Raw genomic sequence first — 17392 nt, 5'->3', positions numbered from 1 at the left:
TCAAATCCTTGGAAGGGTATTACTGCAAGTGTTCTAAGGGCTCAGGGTGAGAGCTCAGGGCAAAACCAGATTCCATAAAAAAACTGCCACTCTGGGCAGCTCATTTAACCCCACGGGGCCTCCCATTCCTTCTCATTTATAAATGGAGAGGCTACCCTACTTTGCCCAGCTTACAGGGTAATTTTAAAGCCTTTAAAAACACAACGCACTGTCCACTAAGTATTTCAAGAACTCATGCAATTCCCTCCAATGCCGCAGACATTATTCTGCCCTAGAACACAACACTGTCTCCCCTAAATTATCATCACAACAGCTTCTAGGGCCTCACTGCTTCCCTCCTGTCTGGACCCCTCTAGTCCACGCTTCCAACTGCAGTCAGAGCGATCTTTCCCTCTGGAAGATCTGATAATACAGCTCCCCTGTAAAAAAAACACTTGACAAGCTTCCCACTACCCTAGGGAGATAATCCGAACTCTTTAACCTGACTACTTAGCAGGCTTTCGGGGACTGGCCCCCGCTGATCCGCCCCTCTTATCTTTGACCACTCCTGCTGTCACACATTTTGCTCCAACTGCATGGAAATTCTTTCGGTTCCTCCACACAGTGTGTACCAGCGTGTAGAAGGATTTCCCCTGGGGCAGAGGAAGGGATTTTAGGTGGTCCTCAAGATGATCACAGAGCTAGTATTAAACGACAATGAATCACGCTGGGAAAAATGGCTAGATTCCCTTTTTCATTCTTTTCCCTTCCTCCAGATGACTCAAAACGAACAAAAAAAATAGTAAAAGTTTTGGTCTAGAACTGTGTCTGCAGCACTTCCCTCACACTTGCTTACTCCTTTTCAAAGGGAGAGCCTTGGGTTCTGCCAGGATTGAACATCGTTTTTTGTTTGCTTGTTTTTTCCATTGTGTTGAATATTTAGCTTTAATTTTCGATTGAGGTTAAATGGTGCTACTTTCCCCTTTTCAAGATCATAGAGTGCTTTCTTTTCAAATATATTTTCAAAAAGAAGTGAATCTAAGAAAGAAATATACAATGAATAAGTACACTGGGTATAGTGATATGGCAAAAAGTATAAATGTTTCAGGCAAATTATTAAAATTTGAGAGAAGAACCTGGTTCTAAAGTAATATTATCTCCTGAGTATTTCCCAGGTGAGTCTCTCTTCCCCAAACCCTCCAATCTTCCTCTAGCTCCACCTGCCTGACCCCTAGTCACCCTCTAGGTCTCAGAGTCTCAGCCCTTGGGAAGGCTTCACTGGGTTACCTAGACCAGGTGTCTATGCCTCACCTCCGTAAATGGCCCTATTCTGCTTCACGACACTTACTATTCCTATTCTCTGCAATTTCTGGTTTAATTACCTGCAACAGTAAGCTATGTGGAGGTAGGGGCCGATCCACCTTTTTACTATTGCATGGTCAACCACTAACTTGTAAAAAGTACTACTGAGTATATGCTAAATAATTAAATGAATGAATTGTTGTTAAGTGCAAGGCATGAAATGCAGCCACCACTTCATATACTACTTCATTCAGCTTCAGAAGATGGCAACTCTGTCTTAATTATGTTTGAATCCTCCATGGCACCTAGAACAGGGGTTGGCAAAGTGACTGCAGGTGACAAAAATCATGCCCTGATACATGTTGAATTTATGAATGTATTTAGTCATGCTCACTATCGGGTTTCATTCCAGAAAACCTCAGATTTCTTTGTTTTTTTTCCATTGCGTTGAACGTTTAGGTTTAATTTTCTATTGAGGTTCAATGGTGCTACTTTCCCCTTTATAAGATGATATGGTGCTTTCTTTTCAAATATATTTTCAGTGAGAGGTGAATCTAAGGAAGAAATATGGAAGAGTGGGAGGAACCCTGGAACAGGGGCCATGACCCTATTACCCCTCGGTGATCCTGGGTGAGACACATCCCTCAAGGAGCCTAAGTTTCCCATCTCTAAAACTGGAGGTGGAAGTCGGATGAAGAGAGTGATTAATCAAAAGAGCACCCATGCGTCTCTCTTCTCTGACATTCCAAGAGTCCGCGAAGCTCAAATCTCAAGCTTCTTTCTTTCTCCCTGCCCGTTTCTCATCTCCATCTAGCTGTGACACGACTGAGGTGACTACTACCCTAATTTATTTGTTAAGGCCCATTCTCGGCCTGTGGGGAACAGGGTTAAGTCAAGTCAAATGGAAGCAAGGATACCTCGCCCCTCTGCTCACACTGACACGCTTGTACCTGGGCCCCAGCTCGTCCTCGCTCCTCCAGACGAAGTCGCCGAACTTCTCGTAGTGCGAATTGTAGTGGTGCTGGACTCGGAACAGCATCGAGGCCGAGACCTCCATCAGCGTGTTGTAGGCAGTCTGCTGCTCCTTTCCACTCGTGTACCCATTGTACAGATTGTAGATCTTGTCGGCTATCTCTGAGGAGGAAGAAGTGCAGACGTAGATCACTGGACAGCAGGAAAAAGTGAGGCTGGAAACACACCTCGCAACGAGGAAGGCATGTTTGTGCAGGAGTTCACCTGCATGGTCTTGTAGGGCGGGGGGAGGAACCTTAATTCTATCCTGAATACGTCACGTGACTAGCTGTGTTTGTTATGAATAAGAATGTCTGTTCCAAAGTGCATTGGGACGACTAAATTGAAAAGTGGGTGTAAAGTACCTGACACGGGGCCTGGCACGAAATTACTGCAAGTTAAATATTAACGTAAGTTTTGAGCCCATGGTTTAACATAAAATTTCACATGTGCAGAGGCTTAAGCAAACTCTCTTGGGCTCATCTCAACAGTCTCCTTCTGTCTCTCCTCTGCCATATTTCCAATATATTTCTGTGATCATGTCCGATAGGTCTCCATTCAAAGACTTTTCAAAGAAAACCCAGACTCTTCTGCTTGCCATTCACAACCATTCACACTCCTTCAGCCATTCCTACAATTGATGTAACTTCAATTCATCATGGGTTGAATTTCTCCTGAGCAGAAAGCACATTTTTCATCTTTAAAGATCAAAATTTATATATGTCCCCAAGTCACTGCTAACAACAGTTGTCTCTAGGAGAATCTGGGGGACCTGAGGTCAGGGTGAGAGGAACATTTACTATGCCCTATTTTCTACTCTAATTTTTATTAAATTTTTTTTAAACCATGTGCATGTGTTATTTTAAAATAATAATAATAATAATGATGATAATAATAATAATATCTGAAAAATATCTCAAATCCTTTGCCTTTGAAACTCAATAGCTCATCATCTCCTCTTGTCTAGTAGCACACAAAACATTTATTATCCAGTTTATTATTGAGCCTTTTGTAGAAATGCCTCTCTCTCCTTCTGGAATGTGAACTCCTAAAAGGCAGAGGCCATATCTCTTCTGCTTGACTTTACCAGTGTTCTTAGAAAATACTTGCTCAACTTGAGGTGAATCAGGACTCATGAGCTACAGTCACATCTTTGCCAGTCCTGACGTAGAGACTGCATCTATACGTGGCCCAGGAACGAAGTTTATGGCAGATCGGTTTGATCGGTTCTACTTTTTCAGGTGTTTCGCCTGATATTTACAACTTCATTGACCAGAAGCAGCAAAATGGTTTAATCTTGCTGATTAAACTCTGACTGACAGTCACTGACTGAAGCTCTAAGCTGAGAATTCTCGGCCACTCCCGAGCTGGATGGGAAAGTGATCCATGATCAGCTAATGATGTCTGCACAGGCGCAGCAAGATGAAGTGGTCTTCTAGGTGCCCCCGATTTGCCAGCTCCAGTGTACACTGAAGTGGAAGAAAGTGATTGGTCTCTAAGAAGTCTAGCCTAAGGCTCAAGATATCCCATGGCTATATCCTGGCCCTCCGTCATTCCTTGCACCTAAGTGAAAACATAGACAAACTCTATAACAGAGGAGCAAATCTTTCCACTGACAAAGACATTGTTGGCCATTCTCGATTTCCTTCATAGCTTTGATTCATTGAGCAACATGATCCTCCTATTTCTTCAGTTCCTTCACTTTCTTCTCCCAATGCCAATATGTGGGGGCCGGCGGGGAGGGAGGAGTGGTGGTTAGTGACTGTTGGGTACAGAACTTAGAGAGAGATAATATGAGAGGTACCTGGGAAGTGAAGAAATGGGTCACCTACCTTCTGCCTTATTGTCATCCACCAGTGGACAAGCTGTCCTCAGGGTCACTGTGCTAAGCTCTGAGTGCCTCCCTCGTGTATCCACAGCATACAGAGTGAACCTGCAGCATGGCAAGAAAACAGAGTACCAGGCTGTGAGTTCGGAGAAGGCCTAGGATAATCAACAGAAGGAGAAACAAAAAATCACAGCACAGTAGTGGTCAAGGAAACTCAGGCTATAGAAGAAATAATTTGGAAAATAAAGAATGATAATTATAAAGCATTTACTGAGCACCAACTGCCTCCTGGACACTTTGCACTTAATCTGTAAATTTACAGGCAAGCAAGCCTAGAAGGCAGGGATTATTATCACCCACATTTCACCAGTGAGGAAACTGAGACGTAGACTGTGTATCTTTTCATGGTCTCATAGTTATGGCGGAAGAGAGCAGTCTGAGTCCAAGGCTTGAGAAGTGGACCCCAGTGGTGTCCTGTATCGCTGGATATACTCAGTTACACATTATTTCATTCACGTATTTAATAAACACTTATTGAGCATAAACTATGTGCCTGGAATTATTTTAGGTGCTAAGGTTATAAAGATGAGCAAGAGGGTCAAGTCCTTGCTTGCATAAAGCTAATCAAAAAGTAAACAAAATATTAGATAATGGTAAATGTGAAAAATAATATAGTAGGATGATGTGAAAAAGACTAATGTGGAGGGGAACGTGGGTGCTTTAGACAGATTTGTCCATGAATTTCTCTTCCGCTGGAGAGAAAGTCTGAGCTGAGAACCGAATAATGAGAGGGAACTGGCTTATGGAAGACAGACCTGGGGGAGGAGCCTTCCAGGCATGGGGAGCAGTAAGTGCAGAGGCCCTGAGGAGAGAAGAACCCAAGATTGTTGGAGGAATCGGCAGCCGGTGTGGCTGTAGCAAAATGAAGATGAAGTGGAAGTTCAGTAGGGACCTTGTGGGCCATAATAGGGAGTCTTGGACTTATTTCAGGCACAAGGCATGTCCCCACCTTTCTGTAATGTTCCCCGAAGCTCCGTGCTGTTTTGGGGGGAAGTAGACAGCCAATGTGGCATTAGAGGGGGGAAAGAAAGCTGGTAAACTGCAGACCTTCTGGGTTCAGGTCCAATCGAAGGCACAGAATACGTTTAGAACAGTCGCTATCCTCTGGCCAACACGGGGAGGGCCCTCTGGCCCTTCATGCATCCAGATCCCCCAATTCTGTGCTTTACACAAAGTCGAAGGAGTGGGTGGAGAAGACTTGCAAGAGGTGGTGAGCCCTGAAGGCCAGGAGCAACCTGAAGAGAAGGGTTGAGCATCTGAGTGTGTTGCCTTCGTCATGCCGTCCTTCACCAGTCTTCAAGGACAGAGGCAGTCGTGTGGGGTGGGAAGAGGGTTCCCTCGGTCAAGTAGAAGAAACTGCGGTCCCAGGGGCCCTATTTTCTTTCCTCCTTTCTCAACACCTCAGCTTACCTCATGTTATAAAATGGGCATCACCCTATGATTCCCAAGGTGCAGAATGAGCCCTGATTAACCACACGCATTAGACACTTAATAAATGAATTGTACAAATTAATATGTGCTAAGATCTCAACATGGATCAAGTACTGAGCTAAGCAATTTTACCTGAATTACCGCTACTAATTCCCCCATACAATCCCAAAAGGTAGCTATTATTACTGCCTTTATTTTATACACATGGCTCAGAGAGGGGAAGCGGCTGGCCCCGAACCACATAGTAATTATTGAAACTGGCAATTTAAGCCTAAGTTTGTCTGACTCCAAAGCCCATGAATTTAAGAACCATCAGTCTTCTGGCCAAAAGTCTGTGGATATCAACTCTGTACAAATATCATTCCATTAGGTACTCTTGCCTAACTCCAGTTATGCTGAGACAGTGCCATTTCATGTGTTTTTCTAATCTTATGAAAACCTGCTAAAATAATCACCCTTACTATCTCCATCTTTCAGAGGAGGAAACTGAAGATCAAAAATTAGGCAGTGTGTCCAGTGACAGAGGGAGAAAACGAAAAGAGCCAAGACTTATGCTACGGTTTGTCTTACTCAACACCCCTCTCCTTTGCTCTCAGCTGCCATTTTGCTGTCCCAGTTCTACTACTCACCGGCTTAGAGGATCTGAACTTGACAATCTGCACAGGCCCTCCCAGCCTGGCTCCCTCATGACCTGCTGCCTCAAAGGTGGTTTTTACAACAGGCACTGTGAACCAGAAGCTCTTGGTACACGGGTCACAGTAAGCAGAAGCTGGTATCTTTCTGGAGAAAAGACCCTTTTGTCTTTTTTGTATGTAAAAGTCTCCTTAAAAAGAACTCGATTCCTCCTTTAAAAAAACTAGGAAAAGTATTTACCTCACGCCAAAAGGTGTTTTTAACTTATTCCCTGGTATTGATTCTGAGTTTCATTGTAATTAAGACAGTACGGTAACACCATCCTGTCTTTTCTTACCCAGTTGAAATAACAAGCAATAGGAAGTTGACATTCTGCGTGCACAAAGAAATTCATCAATCTGGCACGCCAGGTCTGTGTGTGTGATGCCACCAGCCAGGCTGGCAACAAGCCCCGTAACTATATATACTCCACATTCTTTGCTGCTGGGGGGGTCACTGCCACTAGGGACATGACAGATCCGTGGAGACAACTTCCAGCACTACAGTAATGCTGGCTCTGAGCCATTGTGTGGGCTTGCTGCAAAGGGGACTTGGGGGAGGGGTCGAGCAGGGATCGGGTCATCCAGAGCCCTGGTGGCATGTTGTGGGGAAGCAGAAGAGCCCTGAACCCAATGGGCATCCACAAGAATCTTGGCACTAGTGCTCACTAGCTAGATGACCTAGGGCTAGATGATATCCTCTATGGTCCTCAGTCTCTCCATATGCTAAACAGGAGAAGCAAGTATCTCCTTGCAGAACTGTCAGTTCAAGTGCAGGGGACCTGGCACATCACCTGTGAGTAATGATAGGCATGACCACCATCTAATGAGTGCTCACAGGTATTGGATCATGTACATGCATTATTCCAGTTAATCTTCATACTGTATAAGCTGGGTACTATAATTGTTTACATTTTACCAATAAGGACACTGGCTCCAAAGATGTCCAGTAATTGATCTATTATTACATAGTAAGTCAGTAGGAACAGCGGACCAGAACTTAGGTCTGCCTGAATCCAAAGATTATGTTCTTAACCACACTATACAATATGATAGCCCCTCCTTATTTGTGGGGCACATATTCTGTGACCCTCAGTGAATGACCGAAACCATAGATGGTACCGAATTCTAAATATACAATGTTTTTATCCTACACACACATAACTATAACAAGATCTTTGAGGCAATTTCATAGATACAAGATTTGTTCTTACCATAGGTCTTAGCAAACTCAGCATACAATTTTTTTTTCTTTTCTTACTAAGGCAAGAACTTTTACCTTTTCATTTAAAGGAAGAACTTTATGGCTTCTCTTTGGCATATCTGGATTGCCAGCATCATTACTCTTGTGCTTTGGGGCCATTACTAAGTAAAATAAGGGTGACCTGAACATCAACACTGTGGTACAGAAACAGTAGATCAGATAACCAAGAGGGCTAAGAGACTAACAGACAGGAAACATCTACAGCATCAGGTATTTGTGATAAGGAGGCTGCTGCCCACTTCACAGGTCAGTGTGGGTGGATGCGAAGTGTAAGTGCTGTACAAGATGAGTTAAGATTTAGAAGTCTTGCTGAAGGATGGAAAAGCAACATCACCACGAAAATCCAGGATGTGAGAAAAAGCAAGTGGTAAAGTGGGGAAGTAAGGACAGTTCTGGGTAACACTGGGTAAGCACTTACCACCCACACAGCAACCCATCTAGAAGGTGGCAGAGGCAAGATCCAAACCCCAGCCTGTAGCTCTCAAAGAATGTATACTTCAGCTTGGGTGCAGCTACATCCCTGGCACTGAACACAGTGCTAGGCATATGGTAGGCACTCAGTAAATATTTGAACAAATGAATGAACTCAAGCATATCATATCTCATTTCTCAATGTCAGTATCTGCATCAACACAATTAAAATAATTGTATATAGGGCATGGCTGTATCGAGGATTACATGGAGTGACACATGAGAGGTGGCTTGTAAGTTGTAGATTTTTATAAAGAGCCCATAAAGAGCACTTATTAAAAATGCTTTCTTGGAGAGGAAGAGAAGGGGTTGCATTTCCACTGAGGGAAACATGAGAGGTTGTAGTGAACGGAATATGTGAATGAGCCTCAAAGCATGAGGAGGTGGACTTTTTTTTTTTTAAAAAAACACTGCTTTCCCATTGGCTACTTATGTTTCCATGGTGCTTCTGCAGTACATTTCCCCCACCAAGAGGGTCCAGGGTCACCTCTCTGCTTAGCCAAGCTGCATGAATAACAGGGTGCTGGGAAGAACTAGCCTTAGGTTTCTGAGTTATAAAACCTAGGTAGAATCCCTGTGTCTCCAACTGCTGCCTGAGCATCCTTTGGGAAGTCACTTCACCTTCCCTGAGCCTCAGTCTCTGTACCTGTAAAGCAGAGTGAAATCCACATCTCACAAGTTGAAGATCAAGACTCAATGACATAATGACTGTAACAGGCCTGGTTCACTTTTTTGCTCCCTAAAAGATAGCTTCTATTTGTCTTATAGAGTCTCTCAACCTGTCAGTGGAGGCCTCAGGATGGAGGAGGCCTCAGGCCACCCTGCCATTAGAGGGAGAGGACTGGAGAAAGAGGAAGATGTCAACCTCACAGGCCTGGGTCAAAAGTCACAAGGCCGTACACTTTCTGCCTGTCTCAGCTGTAATTGTAGAACTGTTCCAGAGACACATCTGAAAGCTGTTAGGGGACCAGGCAGGGCCTGGAGGGGCTCTTTGTGAGGGGAAGAAAGTGGCGGCCCCTGACGCAGAGAAAGGAGAGAGAAAGAGAGAGGGAGAGACTGAGAAACAGACCTATGTAGACACCCATAGAGCAGAGAGAAAAAAGGGGAGAGAGAGAGATTGAAAGGGCACGGTCGGACCTCTGTGCTTCTCAGATCAAGAAGGGTACCAGCTCGCCCTGGCTCAGTTCTTTCATCTTCTCTTTGCCTATTGAGGCAGGCCGAGATCCACTGATAATTTGAACTAAAACTCCTGAGCCATCGCCTGACTCCACATCCTCATGTTACAGGTGGGGAACCCGAGGCCCGAAGACGGAAGAGACTTGCACAAGGACCCACTGCCAGTAAGTTCAGAATAAAGACATTGACTTTCTGACTCTGCCTTCAGTGCCCTTTCTATACGTTACCCTGCTTCTCCTACAGCTGGTTGACTTAGGTCCAGTTGCACCTATGGGATACTTTTATTTTAAAAGAAGTGGCTCCAGGGATGAAGTGAGACGGGCTATTTAGGAACCTGGAGCTCCAGGCTCAAACCCTTGGTATTTCTTCCTGTGACCTTGAACACTGACCAAGGTGGCTGAAAACCTCGGTCTATGTCCCAGCTTTTCTATAGACTGTGATTTGTGAGATCTTAGATGCCTAAAACAATATGGTCTTAGTGTATTGGGATTTCAATGTTTGGGGAAGTGCCTTGGGATTGACTACTCAAATACAAAGTATTTTTCACTGTTTCCTTGATGGTCATTCGTTGGACAGCACTCTATCATTGATATCCTCAAATGAACTCTGGCCACAGATCCATTTCTGTTTAACGATCTGCTTCCTAAGCTGTTTCATAGTAGGACTATATCCAGCTGCTTATGATTCCGGATCATGGATTCCACCTCTTTGCCTTCAATCATGCTACACCCTCTGTCTGGGTCACCCTTCCTCTCCTTCACTTTACCTTTCTCCATCTTGTTCTCAGAGCATCAATCAAAACTCATCTCTTCCAGGAAGACTTTCTCCCTGCAAGGCACCTTGTCTCACCACATGTTACCTGATTAGGTCAGTGCCCAGACACTTCCTGCCACCAGGAGTATGTAAGTGTCTTCAGGACCAGAATATGGCTCTGCCCATCTCTATCCACCTACATCTGGTGCTCAGCCATCTAAATCAAGCGGTACCCAGCAAATACTTTCTAGAATGAACAAATGACTGAACGAATGGCTGAATCACCTATGAAGAAGTAGTTTTCTGCAGTGGAAATCGGTTTCTCCATCAGAAAAATGAACAACAGGCCTTTAAACTGAAGGGTCATTACAGGAGATGGAAGAATGTGATGGCTAAAACCACAGCTTTGAAATCAGGCAATTTGGTTTTAATTGTTGGCTTCCCATGTATTGGCTAGGTGAGCCTTTGCCTCAACTTACTTACCTGTAAAACAGAAATCATAATATTAAAACCCACTGTACAGGGTCATTGTTAGAATGAATGAGGTATGGCATGGCAGTGCCCACCATGATGCCTGACGTGTGCTGGCACTCGACGAGGGGTCACTGCTGGTCTCATGCTCAATAGTACTATTATGCCACTGCCCAGGGCTCTGACTGGCCCCTCCTCTCACCCAGAGTAAGCGGCCCTCATGGAGATCGGAGGAGGGTAGGTGGAGAGGAAGCTGTTGTTGGTCCCTCCCCAAACCCCCAGACCCCCTTGCAGCAGGGGTGAGAGAATGAAACTGAGAAGTTAATTGGCGGTGAGAGCTTCTCACAGACCTGACAGCGGGTACGAGCAGGGGGAGCGCCCCAGAGGCCCGCGTCAGGACCAAGTCCCCGAGAGCACAGGAGAATGCGTTTGAAGTCTCCAAGCCAACGCCTGCTCTTCCCCAGCTGCCATGTGATTTAGGCCTTCTGGGGAGGCGAAAGTCTCTTCGCTGATTTGAAGGGAAACAGATGTTTCCAGGCCAGCGGCCCTGGTCTTGTAAAATGCTCCTCTCCGCCCCCCGCCCAGCTTTGGCAAAAAACTTCCCATCAGTTCACCGCCGCCCCACTTCCTCCAACTACCATCGCTCCCCTCTCCGCCATTCCCAACACGATGTGGCAGTCGGGGGTGGTGGGAAAAGCACCCAGTCCCAGCTCCAGCTCTGGGTCTGAGCAGCTGGATGGCTATGGGCACCTACCAATCCTTCTCTGGGTCTCAGTCTCCCGTCTCTGCCATGAGAGAACTACACCAAGATCACCCCTGAGGGATAATCTAGATCCGATAGTCTAGCGACTGGGATTTCTTCCTCTGAAAGAGATGGCGTTATCCATTCCAGATCGTTCTCCATTGGAGTGTATGGCAAAGAGCATGGGCTTGCCTATCAGACTGCTCTGGGTTTGAATCTTGACACCAACTGGGCAAGTGGCGACTTAACCACTGGGCCTCGGTTTCCTTATTTGTAAAGTGGGGACAAAGGTTCCATCTCATAGGGTTGTGAGAATTAAATCAGGATTCAATCCCCCCACCCCTATTTTAGGTTTCTTATGAGCAAAACTGAGTAGCGTGCTTTTTCCCTTGGAGTGTCCATGGTACATGGAACAGTTGGGACCCCGAGGTGTTATGTAATAATGTTTGCAATTCATTGTTGGCAGGAAGACTTGCTAGAAATCTGGCAGTACAGAGACTTGAGGTCTTAATCCAGTTCTACTTGAGGAGCAGAAAGAGCATTCTTTTTTCACGACCACAGTGAAGTGAGCCGTGGTGTAGTTAGAACATTCTTTGGAGCTTGACTACCCGAGTTCAAATGCTGGTTCTACAACCTACTATCTTTATGACCTTGGGCAAGTTAATTAACCTCTCTGTTCTTCAGCGTTTAAACTGTGGATGATACTATTACCACCTTCGAAGGGATGTTGGAGGAATAAAGTACTGAAAACAGTACCTGGCATAAGTATTAAGTAAGCATTCATCATTATTCAATGTGTATATGTGTTTAAATTATCAATCTCTTCTATCATGATTTTAAAATGAGACCCCCACACTCTCCCAAATTCTTTGATATTGTTCCCATTGAGAGGTAGGGGTTCGATGTCGCTTCACTTTGACTGTGTCCACGTTCACGAGCGCTTTGACTCATAGAGCACAGCAGAAGAGATGCTGGATGACTTTTGAGTCTGGATCATAAAAGCATGCGACTTTGACCTTGCTCGATGAACCATTCTCTCTTGGAGCCCTGAGCCTCCATGCAAGACACCCTGGTGTGAGAGAGCCAGGCCGGTGGAAAGGCTACTTCAAGTTCTTCTCCAGTCCTGGTGTTCAGTTCATACTAAACCAGGCTCCAGATGGATGAATAAAGGGGCCTTCAGGAAGTATCAGCCCAAGTAGTCAAGTCACCCCTAGCTTTTAAATCCTTGAAGCCAAGGCCCCAGACTTCATGGAGCAAAGACAGCCCGATCTGCTCTGCTCTGTCTGAATGCTCGACCTGCAAAATCTATCGGCATAATCAAGTGTGTTTTAAGCCGCTAAAATTTAAGGTCATTTGTGATGTCATTAATAGAAACCGTAACAACTGAGCATCAAGAGCAGATGTCAGCAAATTACGGCCCTCTGGCCAAATCTGGTCTGCTGCCTGTTTTTGCAAATAAAGTTTGAATGGAACTCTGCCACACTCGTTTTCTTAAAATGCATTTTCTGTGGATGCTTTCATACTACAGTGGCAGAATTGAGTAATTGCAACAGAGACTACATGGCCCACGAAGCCTCAAATATTGAAAATTCTAGAGGAAAGACTGCTGACCCAAATCCAGTGTCTTGACAGTACTGAACATAATATTGTTTGCTTACATTATTTCATTGGATCTCAGGTTTAGACATCATTCCCACTTTCCAGATAGGATCAGTGATTCCGGGTGACGATCCAAGGTTGCCCAGCAACTCTGACCTCAGATCTAAGGCCACGACTGCTGAAGATGTGAACTCCAGTTTGGGTTCAGACATGGAATGAGCAGCATGGCCTTGGGCAAGGACCACTATGCTCTGCCCTGGGGTTCCCGGCCGTGAAATGAGGGCACTAGGCAAGACGGCGTGGATCAGATGCCAGAATTCAGATGTCCCCAGTTTCCTCCAGCTGGGTGCTAGCCACCAGGCAAAATATCTCTGTTTTCCTTTCATCCAGGAGTGTCAAAGCGAGACCTGAGAATGAGAAGCCAGGGGCTGCTGTGGACCCCTGCTCTGTCCCATATGCAGCCCACCCACACCCACGCCCCAGCACCAAAGAACTTCTCATCTCCCAACGTGGGCTGACAACCTCTGTGCTTTCTGCCAATATAAATATTTAGTTCCAGTGCCTAGCACAGAGAGACTGCCATGGCAGGCACTAAGGACTCCAGTCCCGATTTACACGTTGGAAACAGCCTCGTCTGAGGTGTAACTGGGAGGCCCTGCCTGGGACAAAGGTGACGCAGTCTGTGGTTGGACAACAAACATCGGCTACGCCCACTTGTACTCCTGCAACCCCTCTGGCATGAGCTAACAGGTAAAGAATTGGGGGGGAAGCAGGATACAACACAGAGTGCTCTGGGGAGGGCCACGTCTGGAAACCACTGTTGCTGATAAGCTCAGGCAGAGGCAACAGCCATCTGAAATCATCTGTTCCTCTGCCTGCTAAGATGCCCCCCGATTCAATGGGATGTGAGCACTACCCTGAAATTCATGCCAAGAATAACAGAACTCAGAAACGGATGATTATACATTTTTGTTGACATTTAAAATCAAATAAATATCAATTGACTTACAATTAAAGCATGTCGAGTACATCTCTGATACCTGACTGAGGAATACGTGATTATCGCAGCAGCTCCACTCTGCGGGTGGAACGCCTGCTCGGTGCCTGGCGCTCTGCTAAGCGGGAGAAGCACGCATGGAGAAGGACTGGTGTCCTTGTTTTCAGGACGCTCGCAGAAGAGCAAGGAGATGGTCAAATGCACAAGAAGTGAGATGCAGTGCTACGGACGCTTCGATAAACATGCATTTTTGCCCCTATGTTTGCTTCAGGTGTGTCCCTTCTTCCTTCTTTAAAACACTGGACTAAGCCTTAGATATGCATTCAAGGGCCACCTGAATCCCATCAGCTGTAACATATAGGAAACGGACGCTTGCAGAAGAGCAAGGAGATGGTCAAATGCACAAGAAGTGAGATGCAGTGCTACGGACGCTTCGATAAACATGCATTTTTGCCCCTATGTTTGCTTCAGGTGTGTCTCTTCTTCCTTCTTTAAAACACTGGACTAAGCCTTAGATATGCATTCAGGGGCCACCTGAATCCCGTCAGCTGTAACCTATAGGAAACGTCAACCACCCACAAGAACCTCACTTTTTCCTCTCAAAAAAAAAAAAAAAAAAAAAGTGACCATCTTTACCCTTCCCATCTAGAAAGCCTTACAGGAGTGAAGATGCCAAGTGATTTTAATATGCAAATACTATGCAAATGGCCTATCAGAGCTCATCCCTTCACCTGTCAAGTATGACTTGATCCCTCTTAAAAGGAAAACTCAGGTTGGCACTTGACTTGGCTTTAGCAGCAGTTCCTGTCCTTCTTCCTTTTCTTTCCTTCTGTCCCTTCCTCTCCCTGCCCCTGTCCTCTTTATTTTCAGGGAGTGGACTACATGATAACATGCAGTTGGACTGACCATAGCTCTTAATTAGAGGATGTTCATCTCTGAATAGGTTGTTTTAGGGTAAAGCAGATATGGATTGATTTTATGGTACCACGTCAAGGAATGAATTAAGCATGGAATACTCTATTGTCCTACCTCCACTTGTATTCCTGAAATCTTTAAAGCAAACTCTGGCCTTTTTCTTATATCTTTCTCGTATATTAGATAGACTCCGAAACCCAGATAAAAACAATAATTTCTACATGACTTCAGTTATAGAAATGTTTTGCAGAAAAGCATAACTTGGAAGTATGTTGAATTGAGAGACAGAGGACACAAAGTGTAGGTTTAAGCTTGTTGTTAATTAGCTAATGGTTGACTGGCTTTGGCCAGACTGTTTGATCTCTGTGTCTCAGGTGCCAATCAATGACCTCCCAGGGATGCTGTGGTCCTCATGCGTGTGAAAGTGCCCTAGAGATCCCACGCACAGACCCTGGGCACCTACTCCGTATTGGCAGCTTTAATACAGTCATCTTCTGTTCTCTTTACAACTGCCTAAGGGGTGTGTGTTATTAAATCCACTTTACAAGGAGGCAAGTGAGCCATGGAAATTTGAATGGACTTTCCAAAGACTGCACAGATAGTAATTCATCCAGGTGCTGGCAAAGGTCTCCTAACTCAAAGTCCAGTGCTGTTTCCAAATAGATAGAATTATTCGGTATTCATTGGTCCCAACTGGGTCTTGAGTCACAGTTCTGAGGAGGTTAGTTTATTTGAAGGATGAACTCCATGTTCCCGACTTTTGACAAGGAAGAGATCTTAGTACGGGAACATCATCACCCATCGCCTCTTTTTGGCTCTGACATTGCTCCTATTCCCACATCTGACCTTAAAGTCTTATTCTTCTCACACGATGCCTTTCGAAATTGCAACTTGCCAAAGCCACGCCCAGAGGAGTGGAGGCCAAGCAGACGCGACCAACTTGAATCCATTCATTAAGTTAGGCAACAGTATGGGCAGGATGATTCTTTACTTCAAGCTAAGCTCAGTCTCCACCTCATGTAAGCTGTGCTTTCCCAGGGGTGAAGGGATGGGTGTGGGGAGAAGGAACAAGCCCTGCACTTGGAGACTGAAGGACTCACCTTGTATCATGTCCTATTTCCTATTCCTGTCATCCCTGAGAGTCTCAGTTTCCATATCTGTAATATTGTCAAAAATACCCAGACTCACAAGATTATTGTAAGAAAGAACATGGAAAACACCTAGAACAGTGCTTGGTACAGTAAATGTTATCTTGCTTGTCTTGCTTATTCATGATACTCAATTAAGATAAAGTGGGAACAATGCTTCTTGAAAATCGAACCCCTGGGCAAAGGCAATCCTCCCATAGGATGCTGTAAGCAATAACACCATTGTTTATCACAAGTTTCCCTTAGAGCTTCAACTCAGCTGCTGGGTGTGTAGCAAGTCACATCGAGTCTCTGTGCCTCAGTTTCTTCATTAGTTATATTGTGACAATACCACATGCTTTCTGTAGTAGTATGAGAATTAGAGACGATGTACACAGTAAGCTACAGGGCTGGGCTGGGTCTGAACCCTGGGCTGCCCTGGCTTTGCCCTGTATCGACTCTGTGACCTTGGGTGAATTCTTTCCTCACAGACCTTGCTATCTTTTCCTGTAAAACAATGGGTCACCAGATGTCTTTACTGGTGAATTCTACCAAATGTTAACACCAATTAACACCAATCCTTCACAAACTCTTCCAAAAATAAATAAAATAAAAATAAAATAAAAGAGTGAAAACTGCCAACTAATTTCATGAGGCCCAATACCAAAACCAGACAAAAAACACCACAAGGAAAGTCCACTATCCCTTATAAATACAGACATAACAAGACACTAAAAAAAAAATCTAGTAACATATAAAAAAATTATATGCCATGACCAAGTGGGATTTATCCCATGAAAGCAAGATTCAACATATGAAAATCAGCCAATACAATACATCGTAAATATAATAAAGGATAAAAATTACAAGATCATCTCCAAAGACACAGAAAAAACTTTCACAAAACCCAACACCATTTCCATGATAAAAACACTCAACAAACTGTGAATTGAGGGACCTTCCCCAACCCGATCAAAGGCATCTGTGGACAACCCACAGCTAACGTTATACTTAATGGTAGAGACTGAACGCTTCCTCCCTAAGGTCAGGAACAAGAAAAGGATGTCCACTTGAACTATTTCTATTCAACATTGTACTAAAGGTTCTAGACAGGGCAATTAAACAAGCAAGAAAAATAAAAGTCATCCAGATAGTAAAGGAAAATATAAAACTATCTCTATTTGCAGATGACATGATCTTGTATATAGAAAAACAAAGGAATCCACAAAAATAGATCTTAAAAAAACTAGTTCAATAAAGTTGTAGGTTAACAGATTAATACACAAAAGTCAATTGTATTTTAATATACTAGCAATAAATCATCAGATAATGAAATTAAAAAATAATTCCATTTACAATAGCATCAAAAAGAATAAAACACTTAGGAATAAATTTAACAGCAAGAGTGCAAGTCGTATAAACTGGAAAACTACAAAACATCATTCAGAGAAATTAAAGAAGACCTAAATAAATGAAAAGGCACACTATGTTCATGGATTGAAAGACTTAACATTATTAAAATGGAAATACTCTCAAATTTATCTATAGACTCATCAAAATCCCTATCAGAATACCAGCTGACTTTTTTTTTTTTT

General features: G+C 44.2%; 1 protein-coding gene across 1 annotated transcript in view; it reads right to left on the bottom strand.

Moving 5' to 3' along the window:
- ASTN2 (astrotactin 2) overlaps nt 1-17392 on the bottom strand; it is a 787984-nt gene that overhangs the window by 11322 nt on the left and 759270 nt on the right. Inside the window, exons 22-23 of the mRNA XM_025050436.1 lie at nt 4125-4225; nt 2232-2415 (exon numbers count right to left, since the gene is read on the bottom strand). Of these exons, the coding sequence (XP_024906204.1) occupies nt 2232-2415; nt 4125-4225 (285 nt within the window). The remainder of the gene's footprint in view (nt 1-2231; nt 2416-4124; nt 4226-17392) is intronic.

Source organism: Pteropus alecto, unplaced genomic scaffold, assembly GCF_000325575.1.
Source record: "Pteropus alecto unplaced genomic scaffold, ASM32557v1 scaffold226, whole genome shotgun sequence".
Classification (NCBI taxonomy): Eukaryota; Metazoa; Chordata; class Mammalia; order Chiroptera; family Pteropodidae; genus Pteropus; species Pteropus alecto.
The sequence above is the reverse complement of the archived record's forward strand: the minus strand, read 5'-3'. Positions and strand labels throughout refer to the sequence as shown.